The sequence below is a fragment of the Solea solea genome, chromosome 6 (assembly GCF_958295425.1).
Source record: "Solea solea chromosome 6, fSolSol10.1, whole genome shotgun sequence".
NCBI classification, from domain to species: domain Eukaryota; kingdom Metazoa; phylum Chordata; class Actinopteri; order Pleuronectiformes; family Soleidae; genus Solea; species Solea solea.
The window spans coordinates 15,196,920-15,217,706 of record NC_081139.1 but is presented as its reverse complement, the minus strand read 5'-3'; the positions used below and the strand labels follow the sequence as shown (position 1 = coordinate 15,217,706).

The following is a 20,787-nucleotide window of genomic DNA, read 5'->3' as shown; positions in this document are numbered from 1 at the left end:
ACTGATTCGATTTCGGTGGTCAGCGGTCAAGGTCACTGTGACCTCAGAAATCACATGATTGCACTGTCAAATTACAAACTGTGAGGATGAAGAGAGTAGATTTTGGTGGGGAGGGGGTCAAAGGTTAAGGTCACTGTGACCTCACATACCTTTTTGGCACCTTGAGAGGAGAATCCTTTCAAATTTCACACACGCGTTACTTAGGCCTATCACCCTATGTCAGCTGAGATTGGCACAGCACCCCCGCGACCCTCATGTGGAGGATTAAGTGGTAGAAGATGGATGGATATTAGACTCATAGAATAACTGTTAACACCATGAGTTCTCTCATGCTCGTAAAATTCACTCGCTTGCTCACTCTTGTTCTCCAAATATTGTTGGGGACACTGTCCACACAAACCTATACTGTCGGCTGTAACAGCCCACTTCAGGCTCAGGTTCATAATCGCAGTTAATGGGTCGGGTCAGCCACTCAGGTTGGGTCGGGCTGTGAGAAATGAGCTTACTTCTCTTAGGAGTTAATGTTTTAATCACTGGTTTCATCTTCTATGGAACATGATGTTGGTTTTGTACATTTAGAGGAAAAGAGATGAGGAAAATAGACAATAAAGTGGGAAAATGGGAGTTCCGATTCTTAAGGCTAACGTCACTATCGGTTGACATTTGGTTAAGATTTTGTTAAGAAATCCTCTAAGTGATGGTGATTCGGATCATTGCCTCATCAAGTAAAGCATTTGTGCGTGACGATGCTCCTCAGTAAGAAACTGTGTCAAGTCTATCAGAAACAAGACAGTGATGGATTGTTTTCCCTTTAAATAACACAATACATTTATCTTAAGGGTAGCACAGAACTTGATCATGAAATCAATACAGAGTCTGCATAATTGACTGTGTAAACAAAGAATGAAAATCAACAGTCTACTTGTCTGAAGAAAAACAAATAATACAAGTGCAAGTAGTAAAAAACACAAGTTATAAATAAGGAAAGCAACAACAGGCAGTTGTCTGATTTCATTTACTTATTTATTTGCTTTGTTAATGTTGTTATATGTACGTATATATACTGTACATGTACTGTATATATACATACACTGTACGTATATATATACGCATGTATACATGGACTTTGTATTATCATGAAATGTACTGTTGTGCCTTTAAGATTCTACATCAACTACCACGGATGAGGAAGAATGCTGTGTTGCTTAGCAACATGACCCATACAAACAAACCATGAAAAGAACTGAGCTCATGCTCATTTTCAGTAGTCGTACCTCTTTGCCCAGCAGGTCAATATAAATATACCAGTCAGTTGACTATATCTTGAGCTAATTGTTTTTATTGCTGTTTTTGTTGTTGCTGTGATGACATGCTTCCTGATGTGTGAGCCATCAGAGCTCTATAATCTCCTCAACAGGTGCAGGAGTGTGTCAAGACTGGCCGACATCAACTACCTCTGTTTGATTGGTACGAAGTTAGCGTATATATAACTTTGTATTTGCTTGATTTCATTCGTTTATTGTATTTTTTTGTACATGTTTGTCTAATTTTTTTTTTTTGCAGACACTCGTGAAAGACAAGATTACAACACGGGGCACATCATAACGGCTAAAAGTGCAAAAGTGGTATGGATTTCATTTTATCGACAGTCTTATCTAGTTCATCTACAGTTACATTTAGTCTTTCTGTGAAAACAAATGCTGCACTGTTATATAAATATGCAAATGAGTTTAGTCGCTGTTTTCCTTATTACAAAAGAAGAGAATTTGTATGCATCTGCTGTGTTGTGGGTTCAAAATGTTTTTTTAGAAGCATGTTAATCCTAAGTAAAACTCGAAGCAAAGAAAATATTATCATCACTTTTATCAACTCCTGTCTTTGCTCGCTGAGTTTTGGCGGCGGAACAGTTGAAGGACAATGTTAGAAAACATTTTTGTTGGGGAAATTCAAAGACACTGCCTCCACTGACCAGTCAAGCTGCAGAAAGATGCTCACGATCTAATCTGTTCCTAAATTATGAGAAAGAAACAGTATGATGTCACAGCAGCAATGACCTCACATATAATGACTATAACTGACTGCTAATACATTTTATCATCCATTTGCACCAAATGTACTTGTTATTTTTAAAGTAGTTGTTGAGATAACACTCACTATGAGTCCAATACCCATTCAAAATAAAATGAGCTATAGGTGACCTCCCTCACATCCCAATCTTGAAATATCGTCCCCAAAACTGACTCTTTAGCATTTTGTCATTGTGTGTTTTCAGCAAACCACAGATATGTGGATATGTGAAAGTTTTAAAGGCTTGTGTCACTTAAAAGGTCCAGTGTATAACATTTAGGACAGTTGATTGCAGAAATGGAATATACTACCCACGAGTATGCTTGTATAATTTCTTTAAAAAATAAATACCACTTGGTTTGCTTGGTTTGGTTTTGCAAATGTTAAAGCTCTTTCCAGGACTCAGAGGGTAAATTCCTCCTGCCAGTGGCCGTGGAGGTCGACACTATGCAGCACGTGGTGGTCTACGACAGCAACACCAGCTCTTTGCAGGAACAAGGTTATTGGAGAGAGTTTCTACTGGACATGCTTGAACTTAGGGACAAAGTTTACACCTTTGTTTTGTATATTACAATTTTTAGATTGTTCCTAATTCCCTCAGTCTGCATTTCAGATGAGGTGATGTTAGGTTACTTACTGTTTTTTCCCCTGCAGGCAGAGCCTTTGACTGTGCCCAGGTTCTGGCTGAAGCAAGTCTCTGTCCTGTCCACATAGTGAGAGGAGGCTTTCAAAGATTCACTGCTCTCTACCCTTTCTTGAGGACGGAGAAAATAATGTACACCATCATGGTAAGACGGACACTCCTGACATGGAGCCAAATGTAATTAACTATACACTCATGATACAAGAACAAGACAGAAACCTCAGGGAAGTGAGTGTCTCTTGTTTTAAACATCTTTATCTTGTTAGCTGTTTCACTTATCGGGACATTTATTATGTTTGCCTCATTTAAACTTTACGGAGGTGAACAGGAGTGGGTCGAAACCATCCTTCCTACCCAGATAAATCAAACTGTGACGGTTCAACGTGTGGTGGTTGGATCACTCTGAATGACAATAAACAACAGGATGGAGAGGGATTTCTTTCTTAAGAAGCACTTTACTGATGTCGTCAGTCAGTCCAGAAACACTGGAGCAGATTCAACAAATCATCATTGTATCAGTGCTGTGAATTATTAAATGAGTATATACATTTAAATAGAAGTCATTGTCAATATCATAGATACATTTTAAATAAGCGAAACTGCCACTTCGAAGCCTTAAGGTATTTTTGGCCCGTACCATATTATCTTTCTTAACCAGATAAAAATATTTATTTGGAAGAGCAGGGGTGGCCATGACCAAAAGCTGCTTTAGTGCACCTTTACTACGAGCTTCACATCAAGGTTATTATAGTTAAAGAAAACTAACAAAATAACGAAAACCAAAACTGAAATAAAAACTAGAGTTAAAATTTTTTTTTAAAAAATAACTATCTGAAACTGGAACTGAACTGGAATTGAAACTCGACTATGTGCATTTATTTCATACGTAAGCTATTTGGGTTCATATGAAGTGTGTTTCTTTTTTTCTCTACCAGCCTTTTCATTCATAATAAAATGTTTTCAATTTCATTTTGTTTAGAATGTGGGATAAGGCTATGCAAGTTAAATATAATAACATTTGTTGTGTAGTTAATAGAGTTGAATTGGTTCATCTAAGTTAATCAAACTCTAGTCTAGGCTTTACTTGTTTTTGTTTTTTTAATTTTCCTCAGATCAATCTCCCTGAGATTCCTGGCTCATAAGTGATGTGATGCGTCCCATGAGGGTTATTTATTATTTTTCATGTTGTCATGTTCATGTGTGTCTTTATTCTGTTGGCTATATTTTTTTACCTAACTGCACACGAACTGCATCCAACCTCAGCAGTATGATGCACATTTTGCACTTCAGTCTACTTTCTTGTTATATTTGATTCAGGGAAGGTTGTTCATCTGTCCTGATACATTTTTAAAATATAGCATCTTTGGCTGGGGTTTTATGACCCAATACTTATTATGACCTTTTCGAATCTTGCACCTGGCAAATACTCCAAAAATAAAAAAAATAAACTAATAAAAACTAAACTAAAACTAAGCAGTTACAAAATGAATGGACACCATGCCTGGCACTAGTGATTGAGACCATAAATTCCCCAGGAAAATGTCCACTGATATTAAAAGAGAAGTCAGGATAGGCCCATAAATATATAGTCTGTATCAAATGGCGGGAATTGGGAGTGAAGGTCTGCCTGTAATACAACCATACCTCACTGGTTTGGTAGAAATCCTGTATTTGTGTGCCGTCTCAGGAGCTGGAAAACCTGAAGACATATCCGCTGGAGATTAAAGCAGGACTGCTGTATATGGGTAACCTGAAACATGGCACGGACTCCACGATCATCAGCGACCTGAAAATCAGAGCCATCGTCAACGTCTCACAGTGCGACAGCCTGGAGTAAGTGAGGACTCAGTATTTGATGTTTTATTGGACAGAGGTGTGAGTGCCATGCTGTTGAGTTTATTCTCCAGTTTTTGTGACCCTGCTTGGGTTTAGGCCAACGCAGAAGAACCTGACCGTCCTTAACATCCCTGTGGCTGATTCAGTGGCGTCTGATTTGTATTCAAGTTTTGAAAGAATTTGTAGTTTCATTGGTAAGTCACATTTTTCTACATCAAAGTTTTATAATGAAGTGTTTTAATTTTAATTAGACACCATGCAGTGAAAACTACAATAATCAATATAAATATTAAGCTATGTACAACTGGAAAAGGAATTGGAAAATCCAATTATATTAAATGTCAACTTGACTGTGTCCTTTATTTCAACCTTAATGTCAGAGGTTGTATAGGTCTAATTGAGACATTCTTTAGATTATTGATTATATACTGTACTAGTGTACACTGTACTAATTAGTGAATGTGTCCATGACCTCGATGACTAAGAGCCTTCACAGACAGTCCCCTGTAACTTTAATATTTAATTATGTCAATGATTTTAACAAAAATATTACTACTTTCAAGGTCCAGTTCATTGTAACAGTTCTATTTCTTGTGTTTTCAGAGTCACACATCAATGCGGGCTCTCGTGTCCTGGTGGTTTCCCAGCAGGGCAGGAGTCGCTGCAGTGCTGTGGTCATTGCCTTCAACATGCACCACTTCAAATATTCACTTAAGGAAAGTGGAGTTTAGTGTCTTTGGTCTTAGTTTTAGCAGAATGCAGCAATAAATACTGTTTAGTCCTAGTTGAGTGCATCTCTACAGATGATGTGCCAATATGGACAATGATCGGCGACATCAATATAACCATTTACCTGTTTCAGTGTACATAATGCTGTCGGTTTGACTTTTTTCAGGAGGCCTGGAAATATATGCTGAGATGTAAACCTAACATGAGGCCAAACACAGGGTTTCTACAGCAGCTTTCTGACTGGGAGCAGCACACCATGGGAAATACAATGACGGATATATCTGAACCATATTTTTAAACAAGGAACACATTTAAATAATATTATAAATAAAAGTAATTATATCTGTAAAATACTGTTATTGAAGCACTCCTATACTTTAGTTTGTATATGTGCAGTAAAGTGTGTTTATAATGAGGTAAACTATCTAATGCAGAGTGATTTGCTTTGTAATGAAATGAGCTGCATAAACAAACTTAGCTAGCTATCAGAGTTGAAATTACCTGAGAGAAGTATGCTTTGACAACGACCACATGGCGGAGTAGTGGGTAGCACTGTTCCTCACAGCAAGAAGGTCATTGGTTTGAATCCTGGTTAGGCCCATGTCCTTTAAGTGTTTGCATGTGGGTTTTCTTTTCTCAGGGTACTCCAGTTTCCTCTTTCCCAAAACATGCAGAGGTGAATTGGACACTAAACTGTGGGTGTGAAAAGTGTCTCCGATTAACCTGCTATGGAGTGGAGACCTGTTCAGGGTGTACCCCGCCTTTCACCCTATGTCAGCTGGGATTGACTCCAGCTCCCCCACAACTCTCATGTAAAGGATAAAGTGGTCATGCTCATGCTTTGACTTAAAGATGTTAGAAAATGCACCAATCAGCCACAGCTTAAGTCACCAAGTCAATCCATAGAGTACTTTATAGTTAAAGGATAGGTCTGTTGTGTGTGGTTAATTGCACTGCATGCAACTGTGCCTAGGACCAACAGTACAGACACACCTAGTGAAAACAGTAGGCACTCCAGGAAAAACACCTCTTAGCCACTTAAAGTCTCACATAATAAAACCTACACTGCCTTATATTAGACATTTAAGTGTGTTGCTTTTAAAAGGCACTTACTTTACCACACCAATTCCATACAGATATACATGGTTTAAGCTTGCATGGACAGAGGACCTGCTGATTTACAGATGTATTTTGGCATTATTAACATAATGCCAAACCCTGAAGTTACAAATTAACATTTAAGTTTTAAGAAGCAGCAGATCAACTCCCCGCCCCCCATTTCTAGTCAGGAAAAGGTCAACATCTTCAGTAGAAAACCATAAACCCTCAGTGAGTTCACGTATACTTTACATGCACTGTGGAATTTGTCTCATCTGTTGACAATGCAGTGGTCTGGAGTCACTGCAAAGGCAACATACAGATTTTCTTTCAGTAGAAGCTAAATTTACACTTGAAAAACAAAATGTTCACATGTAAGCACAAATGAGAATGACATGAAACAGTCAGATGTACCTGATAAATAAAACACGCGTTTATTTACACAAATATTCTCAAATACTAGTCTTCTACATAAGAACATAAAAATATATACAGTGATGTAGGGACTCAAAACTGCTCTGTCCACAGGTCGTGTACATGTTCTGATTTATTTGCATTTTCAGGTTTCGAAATGGGAAAATATATATAAATGCTTATGTACTGCAGGATCTAATACGTACACTTCCAGACTCTTGACACTACAACACTGGGTGAGAACGCTACCCTTTAAGTGCTATTCAAAATTTCAAAGTCATTATTTCCTTCAATGTGGTGGTGAAAGCCAATAAAACTCAGTACTCTTCACTAAGCTTACCCACATCACAATGCTAACAGCACTTCTGTAACCTGCACATTTCATACTTCTGATTCACTACAACCCACATCTCCTACCTGCATCAAGGCATCTCCACGAGGAAACTCCCACAAAATAAAACTAGGTTTGGTCAGTCTCTTCTTTCAACCAACTGAGTAAACTTTGGTTATGTCTTGAAGTAATTCAAGAAAAGCCACTTGAAGCATTTCAAGGATGTTGAAAGCAGCACGTTTGAGGAACTCTTTCTTCGGGAACCTGAATTAACCTTACCTGGCTTCTAGAGAATCCCAAGTACACTAGTGTCAATCTGATGATAAACCTAATCCAGCAGTCCAGAACATTTTTCAATACAAAAAGGTTGTAACAACACATGGCTTGATGGGAGGGGGAAGGGGGTTTACGTTATAAAAAGAAGATACGTGATCTGGTGTGGTAAGATAGGCTAGACAAGACTACTCAGGCAGAGAAAGTGTTGAAGTGTCATTGTGTTCACATACACCTGGAGCACAGGACAGCACCACACGTGCTGAGATGAAGAGGGTGTTAAGGTAAAGGAAATGTTTTCCTCAGGTCCTGTTTGACAGTGCTGCAGCCGTAAACTATACACAGGATGTGCTCCTTTTGATACTGGTGGCAGCCAGCTTTCTTTTTGCCTTCTCTTTGTATACTTGCTGACCAGTGCCTTCACTATCCAAACTACAACGGGGGACACTCTTTCTCAAGCTCACCACACACAGACACACACCCATTTGTATTCACTACAGCTTGAGGGAAAATGAAAGGAATATCTGTATACTTCAATTACACAGAACATTCATTTTGGATTTCAGGTCAACACGTTCATTCGAGGAGGCAAAGGAATGCAGAAAACTTGTATTGTTTTTTTTCTTGGATGACAGCGTCCTTCAGACGAAGGGTTGGTGGGGTATAGTCATGTGGAGTCTGGTTGGATATGGGGAGGGCTGGCAGAGTGGCACCTGTCTAGTTTCTTCCCCCAAGCTGGGTGGTGGTGGAGGTGGGAGAGGTGAGGCAGGGTGATGGAGGATTTCGATGGGGGTGTCACTGCGGGGCACCAGCAGCAGCGGGCACCGGGGTGCTCAGGGCATTGGTGGCAGCAGACAGGACCGGCGATCCAGTAAGAGGGCCCAGGGCAGTAGAGGCTGGCAAGGCAGAAATACCTGAGCATGGACAGACCATCATAAAACTAGCACAACATACCCGCAATAATGTACACATCTAAAATAGTATATAGTACATCTTGACTAGCCTACACTGGTGGTTACCAGTTGCTTTTAAGATTGATAGTTATTTAACTGAACTTTTAACACCATATACACCTTTTAGGGATTAGCCGATAAAATACTCCGTATCGATATCGTCCCAATACTGATAAAAATGTAAAATCCGACACGAAGCTCCACACACGGAGCTAAGTACGTCTGCGGGGCCGGTGGTCGGGCCCCGGGTTTACCTGCAGGACGAGTCACTCACCCTGTGTGGGTTGGGCTAATCCAAAATAGTGAAAACTAGGGGTATTCTCTCAAGACACATTGTTACCTGTGAAACACGGGTATATTTTCTCCTGATTAAATTAACCATAGACTGTTTGAAATTAACATGGAAAAAAATCAAATATTCTTACATTGAAGGTTAAAATGTATGTAACCCATTGGTTAATAATAAATAGGACAGTTTTTCTCATACCTACTGTTGCTGACTATTGTTCTCCGTTTAAGTAATATCACTTGATCAAGCATATTCTAACATTCCACACTACAAAATAAGTAATCAAAGTATGTATGATTCGTGGTGATATCGTAGCAGATCGATATTGGTATCGGCCAATACTCAAGGCTGCAATATCGGTATAAGTAAAACTAGAGATTAAATTCTTATGCAGAGACAGTAGAGATTAAAGGTGGCAGACCATGTAGCAGTATACATGTGTTCTCACCAGTGATCATGCTCGCTGAGCTAACAGCCGGGTTCCCACTGGGCAGGTTGGCTGATCCGGCCACACGAGACTGATCCTTCACAATAGGGACTGTAGGGGACAACACATTCAGTATAAAGAACAGATTTGCTTTTTTAAAAACAACACTGGTTTGTTCATGTAAGCTTACAGAAATAAGGGTGTTCCATGGCCTCATGGGCGGTCAGCCGGGCTTGGTGGTCATAGCGCAGCAGCTTGTCCAGAAAATCCAGAGCCTCTGGACTGACCAGGTGCTGGTTCTCACTGTGGACAAACCTCTCCCACCGCTTGCGAGAATGTCTGGGGGAGAGAAAAAAATCCACAATGAATTCTGAGAACTCATAGAGGAGAGTCTTGTGATGACCATAAAAATAAATAAATGTTGTTTATTGCGGAGCACAGGTGATCTAAATCATTTTGATCTGCTGCATTCTTTCTCAAAAATTATGCATAAAAGCTACCAGGCTATGCTTGATCCACTGCCTGGAAAAGGTGCAGCATTCTTGTTCTCTTAGATTACTTGATTTACTTTATCCTGAAAGGTTATTATGGACTTATTGATCAACAACACAAAAGATATCCTGCCCACTTGAGCTTGAATAACAAAAGCCAGCACAGCTATGACATCATCATGATCAAATGACCGCAGTAATTGATTTTTACCTTCCCAGAATGTCATTAAAGCGAGGTTCAAGCTCAATGTTGTACTTGTCGATGTAGTCATAGAGGTCTTCAGTGCCCAGAACCTTGGCTATTCTCACCAACTGAGGAAAAACAAGGGACAAACAGCCGGTCACCTCTGGGTGAGACACTACTGGACAAAAACCTACAGAACACTGGGATGGCACAACTTTCATGAGATTTGTGGCCTGAGATGATATCCCACATAAACCAAAACTGTTCAACATTGGGCCACATCAGAACGGCTTAAGCAGTAAAGTAGCCATAGAAAGACACATCAGATATCTGCTACTGCTAAGTGGCTAAATTAATTTCCTATTTACCTGGTCATAGTTGTCATGGCCATGGAAGAAAGGCTCCTTCCGAAAGATCATGCTTGCCAGCATACAGCCCAGACTCCACATATCCAGACTGTAGTCATACATCTTCAACACACAGAGAACATGTTTCAGTGTAAAGAAACAGAGGTCAATGAATTTGAGATGGCAAACAACTAATATGTGAACAGCAGCATCTTCATTTCTGTGCAACAGACATATTTAAAGGCTTCCAGAAACATCGCCATCAACAACCTTAACCTATTTCAATTATGCCAAATGCACCAGATGCAACCTGGAGCCTACTAGCCCACATTTCAAGGTCAAATGTATTTATTTATGTAAAAAACAAATCATTTCAGAACAGTGCCTTTAAAGCCCACAGACCAGTCAAGGTATGAGATGAGAATTAGGTGGTAAACAGTATCAAATGCTGCAGTTAATTCAAAACTAGTATTTCTAGTTATAGTATCAAGAATGTAAGCAGTTACGTTTACACACCACTCCCTCTCTCAACCCCTCTCTCTCTCTCAATACACGTACAAACACAACTGTCTCCCTCTCATGAGCACATCCTCATGCATAAAAAATACCACTGTATACAGAGAAACCATTGAAATTTTTGGAAAATATGCCCAGCAGTAAAAGAAAATCAATAAAACACAGGTATACCTGATAGTCCACCAGGAGCTCGGGCCCTTTAAAGTAGCGAGAGGCAACTCTGACATTGTACTCCTGCCCTGGGTGGTAAAACTCAGCCAGGCCCCAGTCAATAAGGCGCAACTACAGATGAAGAAACTAATTAGTTATGACAGTTCAAGTATTGGTGTTAAACACAGCAAAGACCATGAATAATGACTACTTCTCCCAAGTTCATTTTAATAAAAGTGTTGAGGTAAGATATAAATTAGAGGCATTACAGGCAAATCAAAAGATACCAAACAAGGATACAACTTAATAGTTAAATACAAGGGCCACATTGAAGTAGAAAATAAATTGCTAGTTTTTGATCTTCCCAATTGTTTATCTTATTTAATTAAAAATGGATACCTGAACAGAGCCAGTCACGACCTGACAAAGTATTAGAAATCATGTTTCTGCCACAGTAGCAGGACTAGCTTACTTGACACAACATTCTGGATGAATAATGTCATCTGACATCAGTTTAACTGGGTCTTGAACTATGCTGGCATGTTCTTGTTTAGGCAGTGCATACATTGGAACAGTTAACTGGTGTGGTTGTGCCAGTGATTGAGGATAGAACCAGAAGATGGTCGACTCCCTGGCACCGAAGACATAGCACTGGACTTTTCATTTTCCTCCATCACATACACACACGTGTATGGGGAAACAACGAGTATGCCAAGAAAGGAGGTTCACTACATATTAAGTTATACAGAACGTTGCTTATGTTTACTACTCACCTTGCGGTGTTCATGATCAATCATCACATTATGTGGCTTCACGTCTCTATGCATGATTCCCATGCTGTGGCAGTAATCCAGAGCCTACACATAACAAAGGCACATTTGTTCATTCCAAAACCGATAACAAGTAGCGACTGGACAACACATTGTTGACAGGCAAACAGGCACTTAGTACCATCTGGTTTAAGCACTTAATGCGTCACCAGCTTCAGGATATTTAGAGGGTACAATTTATGAGCCCACTCACCTTGAGAATCTCGTACATGTAGAAACGGATGTCATAGTCTGTTAGGGTCTGGTACAGTTGCTGGATAGCAAAGCAAAACAAAACCATTATTCTGTCTATAGTAATGTCCAATAGTAAACATCAATGGACAGTCAAGCAGTAAGATTATGCCAGTGATTGAGGATAGAACCAGAAAATGGTTGACTTTCTGGCACCGAAGACATAACACTGGACTCTCAATCTTCCTCCATCACATACACACTCGTGTACAGAAAAACAACGGGTATGCCAAGAAAGGAGGGTCTCATCTCACACATGAACAGACAAGGGTAGCTCCTACCTTGAAATCTGTGTTGTTGACATGTTCAAAGACCAATGCAGGTGTCCGGGACTGCAAAAGGTAAAAAGATGTATGCTGTATTTAATATGCTGCAGTGTTAATCAAAAATAGCTACCACCGAGGATACTTCAACTAAATCAGTAACATTGTAGTCAGCTATGGCACCAACACAAACTATGAGCCACACTGGCAGCAACACAGGGGCCACATTCACATTCCAACATGTCTATTCACTTCCTGAAGATGTGAATAAGGGAAACAGCCCATGTACAGATAATTACTTTCAGTCTACAATGCCAGTATTTCACTCACATTTGCCCACCAAAAAGATGCATGAATGGGTTAAAAAGGAGCACAGTGTGTGAGTGACTAACCACAAGATGTTTTCTTCATAGTTTCAGTGGCCTATGGTTATTATGGTTTGCACTAAGCATTAAGCCCATTCACTTTTATTTTGGGCAGCTAAGAAGAGAATGAAGAAAAGTGTGGTGGATTTCATAAGACGGAAAATGACACAAGTAAAGCTGCTGCTTCAATGTTCAGTGCACTAAAGTATCATCTCCACAAACAGATCACAATTCACAGAAGAGCATGCAGTCTCTTAAAGCAGGATTGCCCTGTTTGTACATCTACAGCGGCTTTTATCTGAACACATTTTTTCCCTTATGCCCCAAATTACAATCAGGCCATTGTAACATATCTAAAAAATTATAGCAGTTCTCTCCCTGTTGATAAAAAGTATTTTGGTCCTTTTGATAAAAATTATTTTTGCAGTACGTATGCAAGAAACCTATACTCTTTGTACATAATGGTGTACTTCTGCCACTGTGCTCCTAAACTTTTTCATTTAGAGGCAAATAGTTAGCATAGAGCCTTGTTCCGTTTCTTTTCATTTGACCCAATGAAAGACACTGATAAGGTGAAATTCAATCAGCCATATGCAACTTCCTTATTTATATTCATTGGTTTAAGTAGTAGTTAACAAGATGTTACGACCCCAGGGTCGTGACTGCTTTTTCCCTGTGTATGTGTCTGCATGTGAGTGTGAGATGGGTTGCAGGTGTGCATGTTTTGAGTGATTGACCTGTGTGAGTGAGTCTAGGTGGAGCCTGGGAGCTGTTTGGTCCTGCCCGGAAGGAATCTGATTAAGAGGCCTGAACATCCCAGCTGCAGGAGACTTCCTCAAACCACTCACAGCCAGACTGCCAGTAGACGTGTTGTGCTTGATTTTAATAAACCTGTAAAATGGTTTGATGACTTGTTGCTGGTGGTTTATTGGGAGTTGAGAAGAGGGAGTCTCATTATGAATGTTGTGATCAGGTTTTCCCCTAGGCCTGGTCGTTACAATTGGAGGCTCGACCGGGATAAGACACCTGGATAGGTTGACCAGAGTTGGTCCAGATTTGAACATCCATGAGGTGAATTTAGTGTGTATGGTTAGTGTCTTTTTATTTGACTGTGATAGTGTTTTATTTTGAGCACCCTAGTTAGCCGCCGGGCAGGTGTCACAACCTTGCCACTTTGTTATTTTGCCTTTCTTATTTTTGGTGGTAATCCTGAGTGGGGGCACGCTTCAGAGTGTTGCTGTTGACTACGCCTGGTCTTCAGTGATGCACTGAGTTCAGCGTTTAAAGTCGCCTCGAGCTCGGCAAGCCATTGAAGACTAGCTAGGTTTAGCTTCATCCTGATAGGTTGGGTGTCTCTTTACTTTTTCCTCGGTTTTTGCACTTTACAAATATAATTCACATCACTTATTTAGTCACAATAAATACTTTGTTTACAGTAACTTGTGGTTTGTGACCTTTGTTTTGTGGTAACTGCGCTCCATGTTCGTTGGGTCACTTTTCGGTTGCAGCTTAGGTGTAGGTTGGCAACATTAGTGTGTGGTCAGTGGTTGACTACAGTGACCATTTTTTGTTATGGTTGATGCAGTCCACTTTGTGTGTTGGTCACTTGTGTGTTACTGTTGTATTTATTGTGTGCAATTGGGATTTTTGAGTGGGATGATGTCTCTCTACAGATCAGTGGATCTTTGTATGGTGGAGTTGACTTTCCAGTTCAGTCCGTTTTGATTTATTTCAGTAACTTTGGTCAAGGACCAGTGTCCATTTAGTGCTGTGGTAGTGGCAGTTCACTTTTGTTGGGTTTGGTGTGTTGCTGTGGCAGCAACTTCGGTTTGACCCATTTGCTTTGTGGCTGTTTCACTCCACTTTGTGTGGGACACTTGTTACTATTGTGGAAAAGCACAAAATTTAATTTGTCTTGTGATGTTTTTACCTCATGGTGGTAGCCATTTTGTTACCTTGTGGGAGTGGCACCCACTCATGTAGCTAATGGTGTGGATTCTGCTAAATGTAGTTCGGATCTTAAGATATTCTGTAGTTTGTTTGGAGGTACAACATCAAAAAATATGCAACTTAAGCATTTTAGTTGTATCAAACATTTCTTTAGGGGAGAAATGTTCTCTTTTAAGGGGGGAGGTGTTACGACCCCAGGGTCGTGACTGCTTTTTCCCTGTGTATGTGTCTGCATGTGAGTGTGAGATGGGTTGCAGGTGTGCATGTTTTGAGTGATTGACCTGTGTGAGTGAGTCTAGGTGGAGCCTGGGAGCTGTTTGGTCCTGCCCGGAAGGAATCTGATTAAGAGGCCTGAACATCCCAGCTGCAGGAGACTTCCTCAAACCACTCACAGCCAGACTGCCAGTAGACGTGTTGTGCTTGATTTTAATAAACCTGTAAAATGGTTTGTTTGACTTGTTGCTGGTGGTTTATTGGGAATTGAGAAGAGGGAGTCTCATTATGAATGTTGTGATCAGGTTTTCCCCTAGGCCTGGTCGTAACACAAGACTTTCAGCTGCCAACTAAGTGCAAAACAAAGTCTTATTTAATTAGATTTTACTACTTAGTAGGGCATTAACAGAAAAGCCGATGTGTCGATGTCAGTGGCACAAGTCGTCAAGTCGCGCATTTTTTTCCTCTCTGCGTGTGTGCTTGTGTACAGAATGCAATCTCTTTGGTTTAATGGAGAGTTGAATACCTGGTCGGTACAAGGAGGGTTGGTGGGAGAGATCTTAAAACCATTCTGTTATGCACTTAACATTACTTAAAGGAGACATATTATACCCTATTTCCCCAATTAAAATAGTTCCCTGGTGTCCTAATGAACATGTCTGTGACATGCTTTGGTCAAAATACCATAAGGATGAAGCACCATAGCAGTTCAATAACCCTGCTAAACCTGCCCCTTTCAGAACGCTCGGTTTTGTGCGTGGTCCCTTTACATGCAATTGAGACACAGGCAAACACAAACCCACTTCTTCCAGGGGGTTTCTGATTTGTCCTTTTTACTGCGCTCACTCAGCTCCTGTTCCCTCCACTCCATTCCTCTCCCCCTCCCTCCACTAGTTCTCTGACAGTATCAACATGGCTTTTCTTAAAAATGTGTGTTTGTACATCGGTGAAATACGGTCGCTGACTAAATACGGCGACCGCTGGCCGCAGTCTGCTGTGAAGTGGTGCGAACACACGAACACACGTTTGCTGACTTCATCCGGCACATTAGCTTCATATATAAAATCCTCTGAGGCTGGAAGTTTGTGTAAAACACTGTGCTCCACTGTGCAGCCACCAACAGCACACTTGTCCCTCCGCGTTGACATAATACCGCTGTTCCTCTATCACCTGCACTCTCGCATGTTTTAGGGACAACGTGGAGCTCTGGAAGTAAACTTACTGGTGGGCGGTAACATTCGCGGTGAAATGCGCATGCTGCCGTCATAAGCGCAGGGAATTCAACATCGCGTGTTTTATCGCCTATACTTACACTAAGGGGGACCACGAAAACATGACTGAGTATTCTTTTTCCACACTTTGGCGACTGGTAGGGCCTCCAGAGTCCCAAATATAATTATTAAAATGATTAAAAAGTAGATTTTGCATAATATGTCCCCTTTAAAAATTCAAGGTATTAGCCTACATGTTGTTTAAATATCTGAGAAGGCATGTTGATTTTTTTTTTTCAAAGTGCACTTTACTATACACATTGACTGTTAGTGTTACAGAGAACTTTAATAAAAGTTACTCATTGTTGTACAGCTGTGTTTCTCCACTGTGTCAATGTGATGACACCATCAAACGACTTGTCGACTCGACTTCGACATATAAGTCGATCTGAAAAGTTGAGAAGTCATTAATGCCCTACTAATTAGTAGTAGAGCATTAATGTTGGTCAGTTCAGAAAATGTTCATTAATGTTTAGCTAAATAGTAGTATTTTGCTAAACATTAATAAACATGTTCTGAACTGACCATTCAGTGGTCTATGGCCAAACCAGTTACTTACAGTGTGTACTGGAGCTACATCTGACCAACAGCATTAACCACTCATCTATTCATCAATTTATGTCTTATTACACTGCATCTAACACACTGCCAGGGCCCAAGTGATATATCATGTGAATCTTTTTATAATGATGCAAATCTTGTGGTGCGATTTCTTAATTAACAGAATGACCAGCAATCCAGCTTTTGTCAGCTGGTCCATCAACAAACCATATCACCATTAAAACAGTAAACAATATTATCTCGCGTTGAGACAGGTGATTTTTGGATGATTTGATTGAATTTTTCCCCCTCCAGTTACATAAAAATAAGTACGAAAAATATGGTGGCTACTGTAGTTTCCTTGTTTTGTGAAAATGCAATCTCAAATCATCACACCACAGTGTTGCACCACACTTTGGATAAAAAGCCATAAAACAGCACGGAGTAAGACTATTCTGCTGAGAGTACATCTAACTTAAAGCCACGGCTGGCTGAATACTTACAGAAACATACTTCTCCAATCCAAGTGAAATCGACAATCTTGCACAGGTGGTGGGTTCACCATGCTTTTGGTACATTAATAAAATTTCAGAACTCCAGAAAACTGTTTTTGCTATAACCATGACCAGAGTCCAAATAACATTCCAAATCAATAGACTTTACTTACTACTGGGTCTTTTACTATATCAATGAGGGAGATTATGTTCGGACCTCCGCGTAGGTTCTCCAAAATCTTAATCTCACGCTTGATTTTCTTTTTCTTCACGGGCTAAAACCAAAAAAAGAAACAGTGAGTCACATGGGACTGAGAGGAGAATCTGAAAATGCAACCGGAGCCTGTGAATTGACCTAAATGTCTGTATTTGTATAGATTTACCTTAAGTATCTTTACCACCACCTTCTCGTTATTTGTGATGTTGATTGCCTCAAAGACCTCACTGTACTTGCCACGCCCCAGCTTTCGCACCAACTGGAAGTCATCCTGGTTTCTGTGGAGAAGAAAAACAAATGGCGGCCACATATCAGCTGGGTTTCAGAGTTGCTAAATGCTCTAAGTGTAATGTGAGAATTAAGATATTTACCCCCATTCAACCACATGGGACTCATAGTCCCAGTACTCCCTGGGCCGGTGAGTGTTGACCTCGGTGTACACTCGGGCCCTGCTTGGCACGGGTCCTGACATGTCCGACAGCTTGGCAGAGATGGTGGGACTTCTTAATGCAGCAGAGGATGGTCAGCCAAACAGGGGTGATGGGTGGGAGAGGGGAAAGGAGAGAAGGTGGGGAAAAGGAAGGTTGATCCCAATAGGGCAAGGGGTTCAGGGTAGGGGGGGTTTATTTGAGGATGGGGGGAGGGGCCGCCAGGGGCACGGTGAAATGGCTGATGAAGAAGATGAAAGAGAAAACTACATATCAGAAAACTGAGTTTTTGGTTTATAGAGCATCATAGTTTAGCAGTATCTCAACCACTGCTGTTTATGTTAAGAAACCCAGACTGAACAGATGCATTGTACACATGGCTGCTATGATGTACAGTAGTTAAAAGTAAACATCACTATCCACAAATATATAACAGGAATTTATGAAAAGCTGTTACTAAATCCATATTAACACACCGCAACGCACACATAGGATTCACATACCCTGGACACTGCAAACTAATGTGAATAGGACTGTGCAAATGGTCATAGAAAATATGAAAATGAAGACCAAAAACTGTACAAAATTGCTATTGTAAAACACAAATGCAGGGTCTTCTACTGACGTAAAGGTGTTGTTACTGACAGCACATTAACAAAACTATGCATCTTAATGCTTGGACGGGGATCAATCCTAGAACAAATGCTGTTAAAATGATTTCATCAAGTAGTCCACTCAGTTTCACGACAATTCAAAAAATTAAAGACTTAATTGCCATTGAAATCTAATACAAGCTGTCACATATTCACATGCTAAAAGGTGACATTATTCTACAGGGCTCTGGACTGACATCGCACCAAATGACCAACACCATCTGCAAATATAAGACCCCTGTATGTGATAATTTGTAGATGTGTGTACATTCACTTGCAGTGCCTGTTTATGCTGTGCTCAGAATTTGGAATTCAACACTGTAACAGTGAACCCATAGTTCTGACAGCCTGCAAACATGTGTCTGAGTGATGATATTTAAAAGAGCTCCAATATAAAATGTGCTGCTGCCAAATGGCTCCTCCAGTTTCAGTAGACACAACTGCTGATCCTGGAAAGGATAGTCCAGTCCATCTAAGGCAGTGTTGCATTTGATTGTCATTCTTTGCAACCAACCAACCACTAGGTGGTGTGTCCCAGTCCTAGGTTGTTGCAGGCAAGAAGAGGAGTACAATCACTCAATTGTATGAATTGAAGTTTTTCATTACCCCCAGAATAAGCCTTCTACATTTAAATCAGGATCCACCATTTTGGACCACAATGTTTTTAAAACTAAACCTCTTTTTTGAGTTTTGATGCTACCTGAAAGGCTATGCAGGTAGCCCACACTTGGAGGGGTAGGTTCAAATGAGGGATTTTAATAAACCAATATGTTAAATTGTCTACACCTTTACGTTTGCATTCATCTACAGACATTGATTAGATTGTGATCTTCATGGGAAATAATAAATGATCCAATTGAAATGTGAATACAACTTTTTTTATAAAAACAAAAGTTGAAGAAAACTAAATGTACAAACACTATATTAACACAACCCTGGTTTTACGGACATATACACCATCTATTACAAATGTATTTACCATATAAACACATTTCAAATCACTATGGATCCCATCTTAGTTATTTGTTTATTTTACTTGTTTAGTACTACTACCGCTGCATGACGGTTCTATTCTAATATCTGATCGTTGGCTCACATCGCAACCTTGGCATCGCGATTAACTATCGTAAATAACAAATTATAACGTAGGGTAAACCCCCCGGTAATACTCTCGGTCTGACGTCTTCCCAGTGAGAAAACGTCGGGACAGGTTTTATCATCTAAACCAAATTACCGTTAACAGTTTAATCTAGTGTAGATTAATTCATCACAACATTTACGAAGACTCATTCGTTCGGTGTTAATTCTATTTCAACAAAGGGTACATGTAGTCAATTTCCATTGACATGTACACAATAAATACACTAGTTTGAAGACAAAGTTATCGGTAAGCTGTTAGTTACTCGTAAATGTCAAGCTTCCGCAATGTTAACACAACTGAATAATTACTGGGCGTTAACATGCAGTGGCTAAACTCGTTACAAACACCAGTAACTAAAAAATGATTGCCTATAAGTTGGTTAACAAACGCTGTTCACTTGACGGCGAGCTCAAGGTGTTAAAAACTTGTCATCTCGAGGCGGGCCCCAGTTGCTAGCCTGCTAACTTAAACGTGGTTAACGTTAGCGTTAGTGTTAGCTAGCTTCCTCGGCGACTAGGAGACGGTTTTGTTAAAAGCAGAGCAAACAGAGCTGTGAATATTTACCCCCTTGATCAATTCGACGACCGGAACGCTTCCCGAAACGAGCGGAGTTTTGAAAGACCGACAGTTGTGTCCTCCCTCCGTCGCCGGTGTGTCTGTGCTAGTTGTGATTTCTGCTGTTTCAGAGACAATATGGCGGACCGCCGTCACCTACGTCTCCGTGTCTTCCAACGGGAGCCGCGGAGGACCAAACCACTTCAAAGGCGCTGACCAACCGGATGACAATGATTTAGCTCTTCACTACTTTGAATTGAAATATTGTTTCAAAGCGGTGTTGAGCCAGCTTTATACGAGCCTTCTGGTTCTTTTTCAGAAATACTGCATACCAGGGTATGTGATCGGAGCGGAAATGAGGAATGTGTGTATAGTGCATAGAAAATGAAACAAATAACAAAAAAATAAATAAATAAACCTAACCCAGTCTTACTGACAATTTTACATAAAGTCATTTCTTCACTGACTTCCATCAATGGCACATTGGGCTGTTTTAGCAGTGATGTACCTGCTCTCCATTCCAATCCAGGAACGTATCTAATAAGATGCAGTGCTTTTTTTGTTTGTTTTACTTTTCGTTCATACAATTTAAGCAGCGTGTTAATTTACTTTCTCAAATGATGAAATGATTTCTTAAATTGCATAAACATTTATTGTACAACACTTATTGCATGCTAAACTAAACTGACAAATAAACCTGTGGATGTAAAAATAAAGTTTAAGAGCGCTTAGCATTTATCGAGATTCTGACAACAAAAACATGTAAAAATATGTAAATAAGTACATATTTAAATAGCAAAAATCAGTACCACTACCACCCTCACCACCTTTAAAACAACATCAATGAAGAATGATGATATGAATAATTGAATAAAATTGCCCTTTGAA

The 20,787-nt window shown here is 40.1% G+C and overlaps 2 protein-coding genes and 2 non-coding genes across 5 annotated transcripts; 1 reads left to right on the top strand and 3 right to left on the bottom strand.

Annotated features, from left to right (window-relative positions):
• Window positions 1-1,249: 1,249 nt before the first annotated feature.
• On the top strand, window positions 1,250-5,932 carry styxl1 (serine/threonine/tyrosine interacting-like 1). The gene is made up of 8 exons (XM_058631717.1): window positions 1,250-1,467; window positions 1,564-1,625; window positions 2,467-2,566; window positions 2,722-2,855; window positions 4,398-4,543; window positions 4,643-4,740; window positions 5,150-5,271; window positions 5,445-5,932. Exons 1-8 carry the CDS (start codon window positions 1,365-1,367, stop codon window positions 5,571-5,573), a joined length of 894 nt encoding a protein of 297 aa, XP_058487700.1. The 5' UTR covers window positions 1,250-1,364; the 3' UTR covers window positions 5,574-5,932.
• Window positions 5,933-6,784: 852 nt separating this feature from the next.
• On the bottom strand, window positions 6,785-20,065 carry LOC131460859 (casein kinase II subunit alpha). 2 transcript variants are annotated; one of them, XM_058631715.1, is made up of 13 exons: window positions 19,909-20,065; window positions 17,494-17,791; window positions 17,289-17,400; window positions 17,079-17,180; window positions 12,091-12,141; window positions 11,772-11,831; window positions 11,522-11,605; window positions 10,770-10,880; window positions 10,104-10,205; window positions 9,763-9,863; window positions 9,251-9,399; window positions 9,082-9,171; window positions 6,785-8,305 (listed from the first exon to the last, which is right to left on the bottom strand). In XM_058631715.1, exons 2-13 carry the CDS (start codon window positions 17,592-17,594, stop codon window positions 8,187-8,189), a joined length of 1,182 nt encoding a protein of 393 aa, XP_058487698.1. In that variant the 5' UTR covers window positions 17,595-17,791; window positions 19,909-20,065; the 3' UTR covers window positions 6,785-8,186. The 2 variants fall into 2 exon arrangements, with proteins under 2 accessions (XP_058487698.1, XP_058487699.1); XM_058631716.1 differs by having other exon boundaries at window positions 6,785-8,287.
• On the bottom strand, window positions 11,335-11,472 carry LOC131461921 (small nucleolar RNA SNORA57). Its single transcript, XR_009240826.1, has one exon. It is a non-coding gene; the product is annotated as a small nucleolar RNA SNORA57 (small nucleolar RNA).
• On the bottom strand, window positions 11,914-12,051 carry LOC131461920 (small nucleolar RNA SNORA57). Its single transcript, XR_009240825.1, has one exon. It is a non-coding gene; the product is annotated as a small nucleolar RNA SNORA57 (small nucleolar RNA).
• Window positions 20,066-20,787: the final 722 nt, after the last annotated feature.

Excerpts from the sequence above, each read along its gene's own strand:
- styxl1 (XM_058631717.1), top strand. The coding sequence starts at position 1,365 with ATGACATGCTTCCTGATGTGTGAGCCATCAGAGCTCTATAATCTCCTC. Across the intron at positions 2,567-2,721 it reads CAGCTCTTTGCAGGAACAAG|GCAGAGCCTTTGACTGTGCC; the intron begins GTTATTGGAGAG and ends TTTCCCCTGCAG. Across the intron at positions 4,544-4,642 it reads TCACAGTGCGACAGCCTGGA|GCCAACGCAGAAGAACCTGA; the intron begins GTAAGTGAGGAC and ends GCTTGGGTTTAG.
- LOC131460859 (XM_058631715.1), bottom strand. The coding sequence starts at position 17,594 with ATGTCAGGACCCGTGCCAAGCAGGGCCCGAGTGTACACCGAGGTCAAC. Across the intron at positions 11,606-11,771 it reads ACATGTACGAGATTCTCAAG|GCTCTGGATTACTGCCACAG; the intron begins GTGAGTGGGCTC and ends TGTTATGTGTAG. Across the intron at positions 10,206-10,769 it reads AGCTCCTGGTGGACTATCAG|ATGTATGACTACAGTCTGGA; the intron begins GTATACCTGTGT and ends TGTGTGTTGAAG.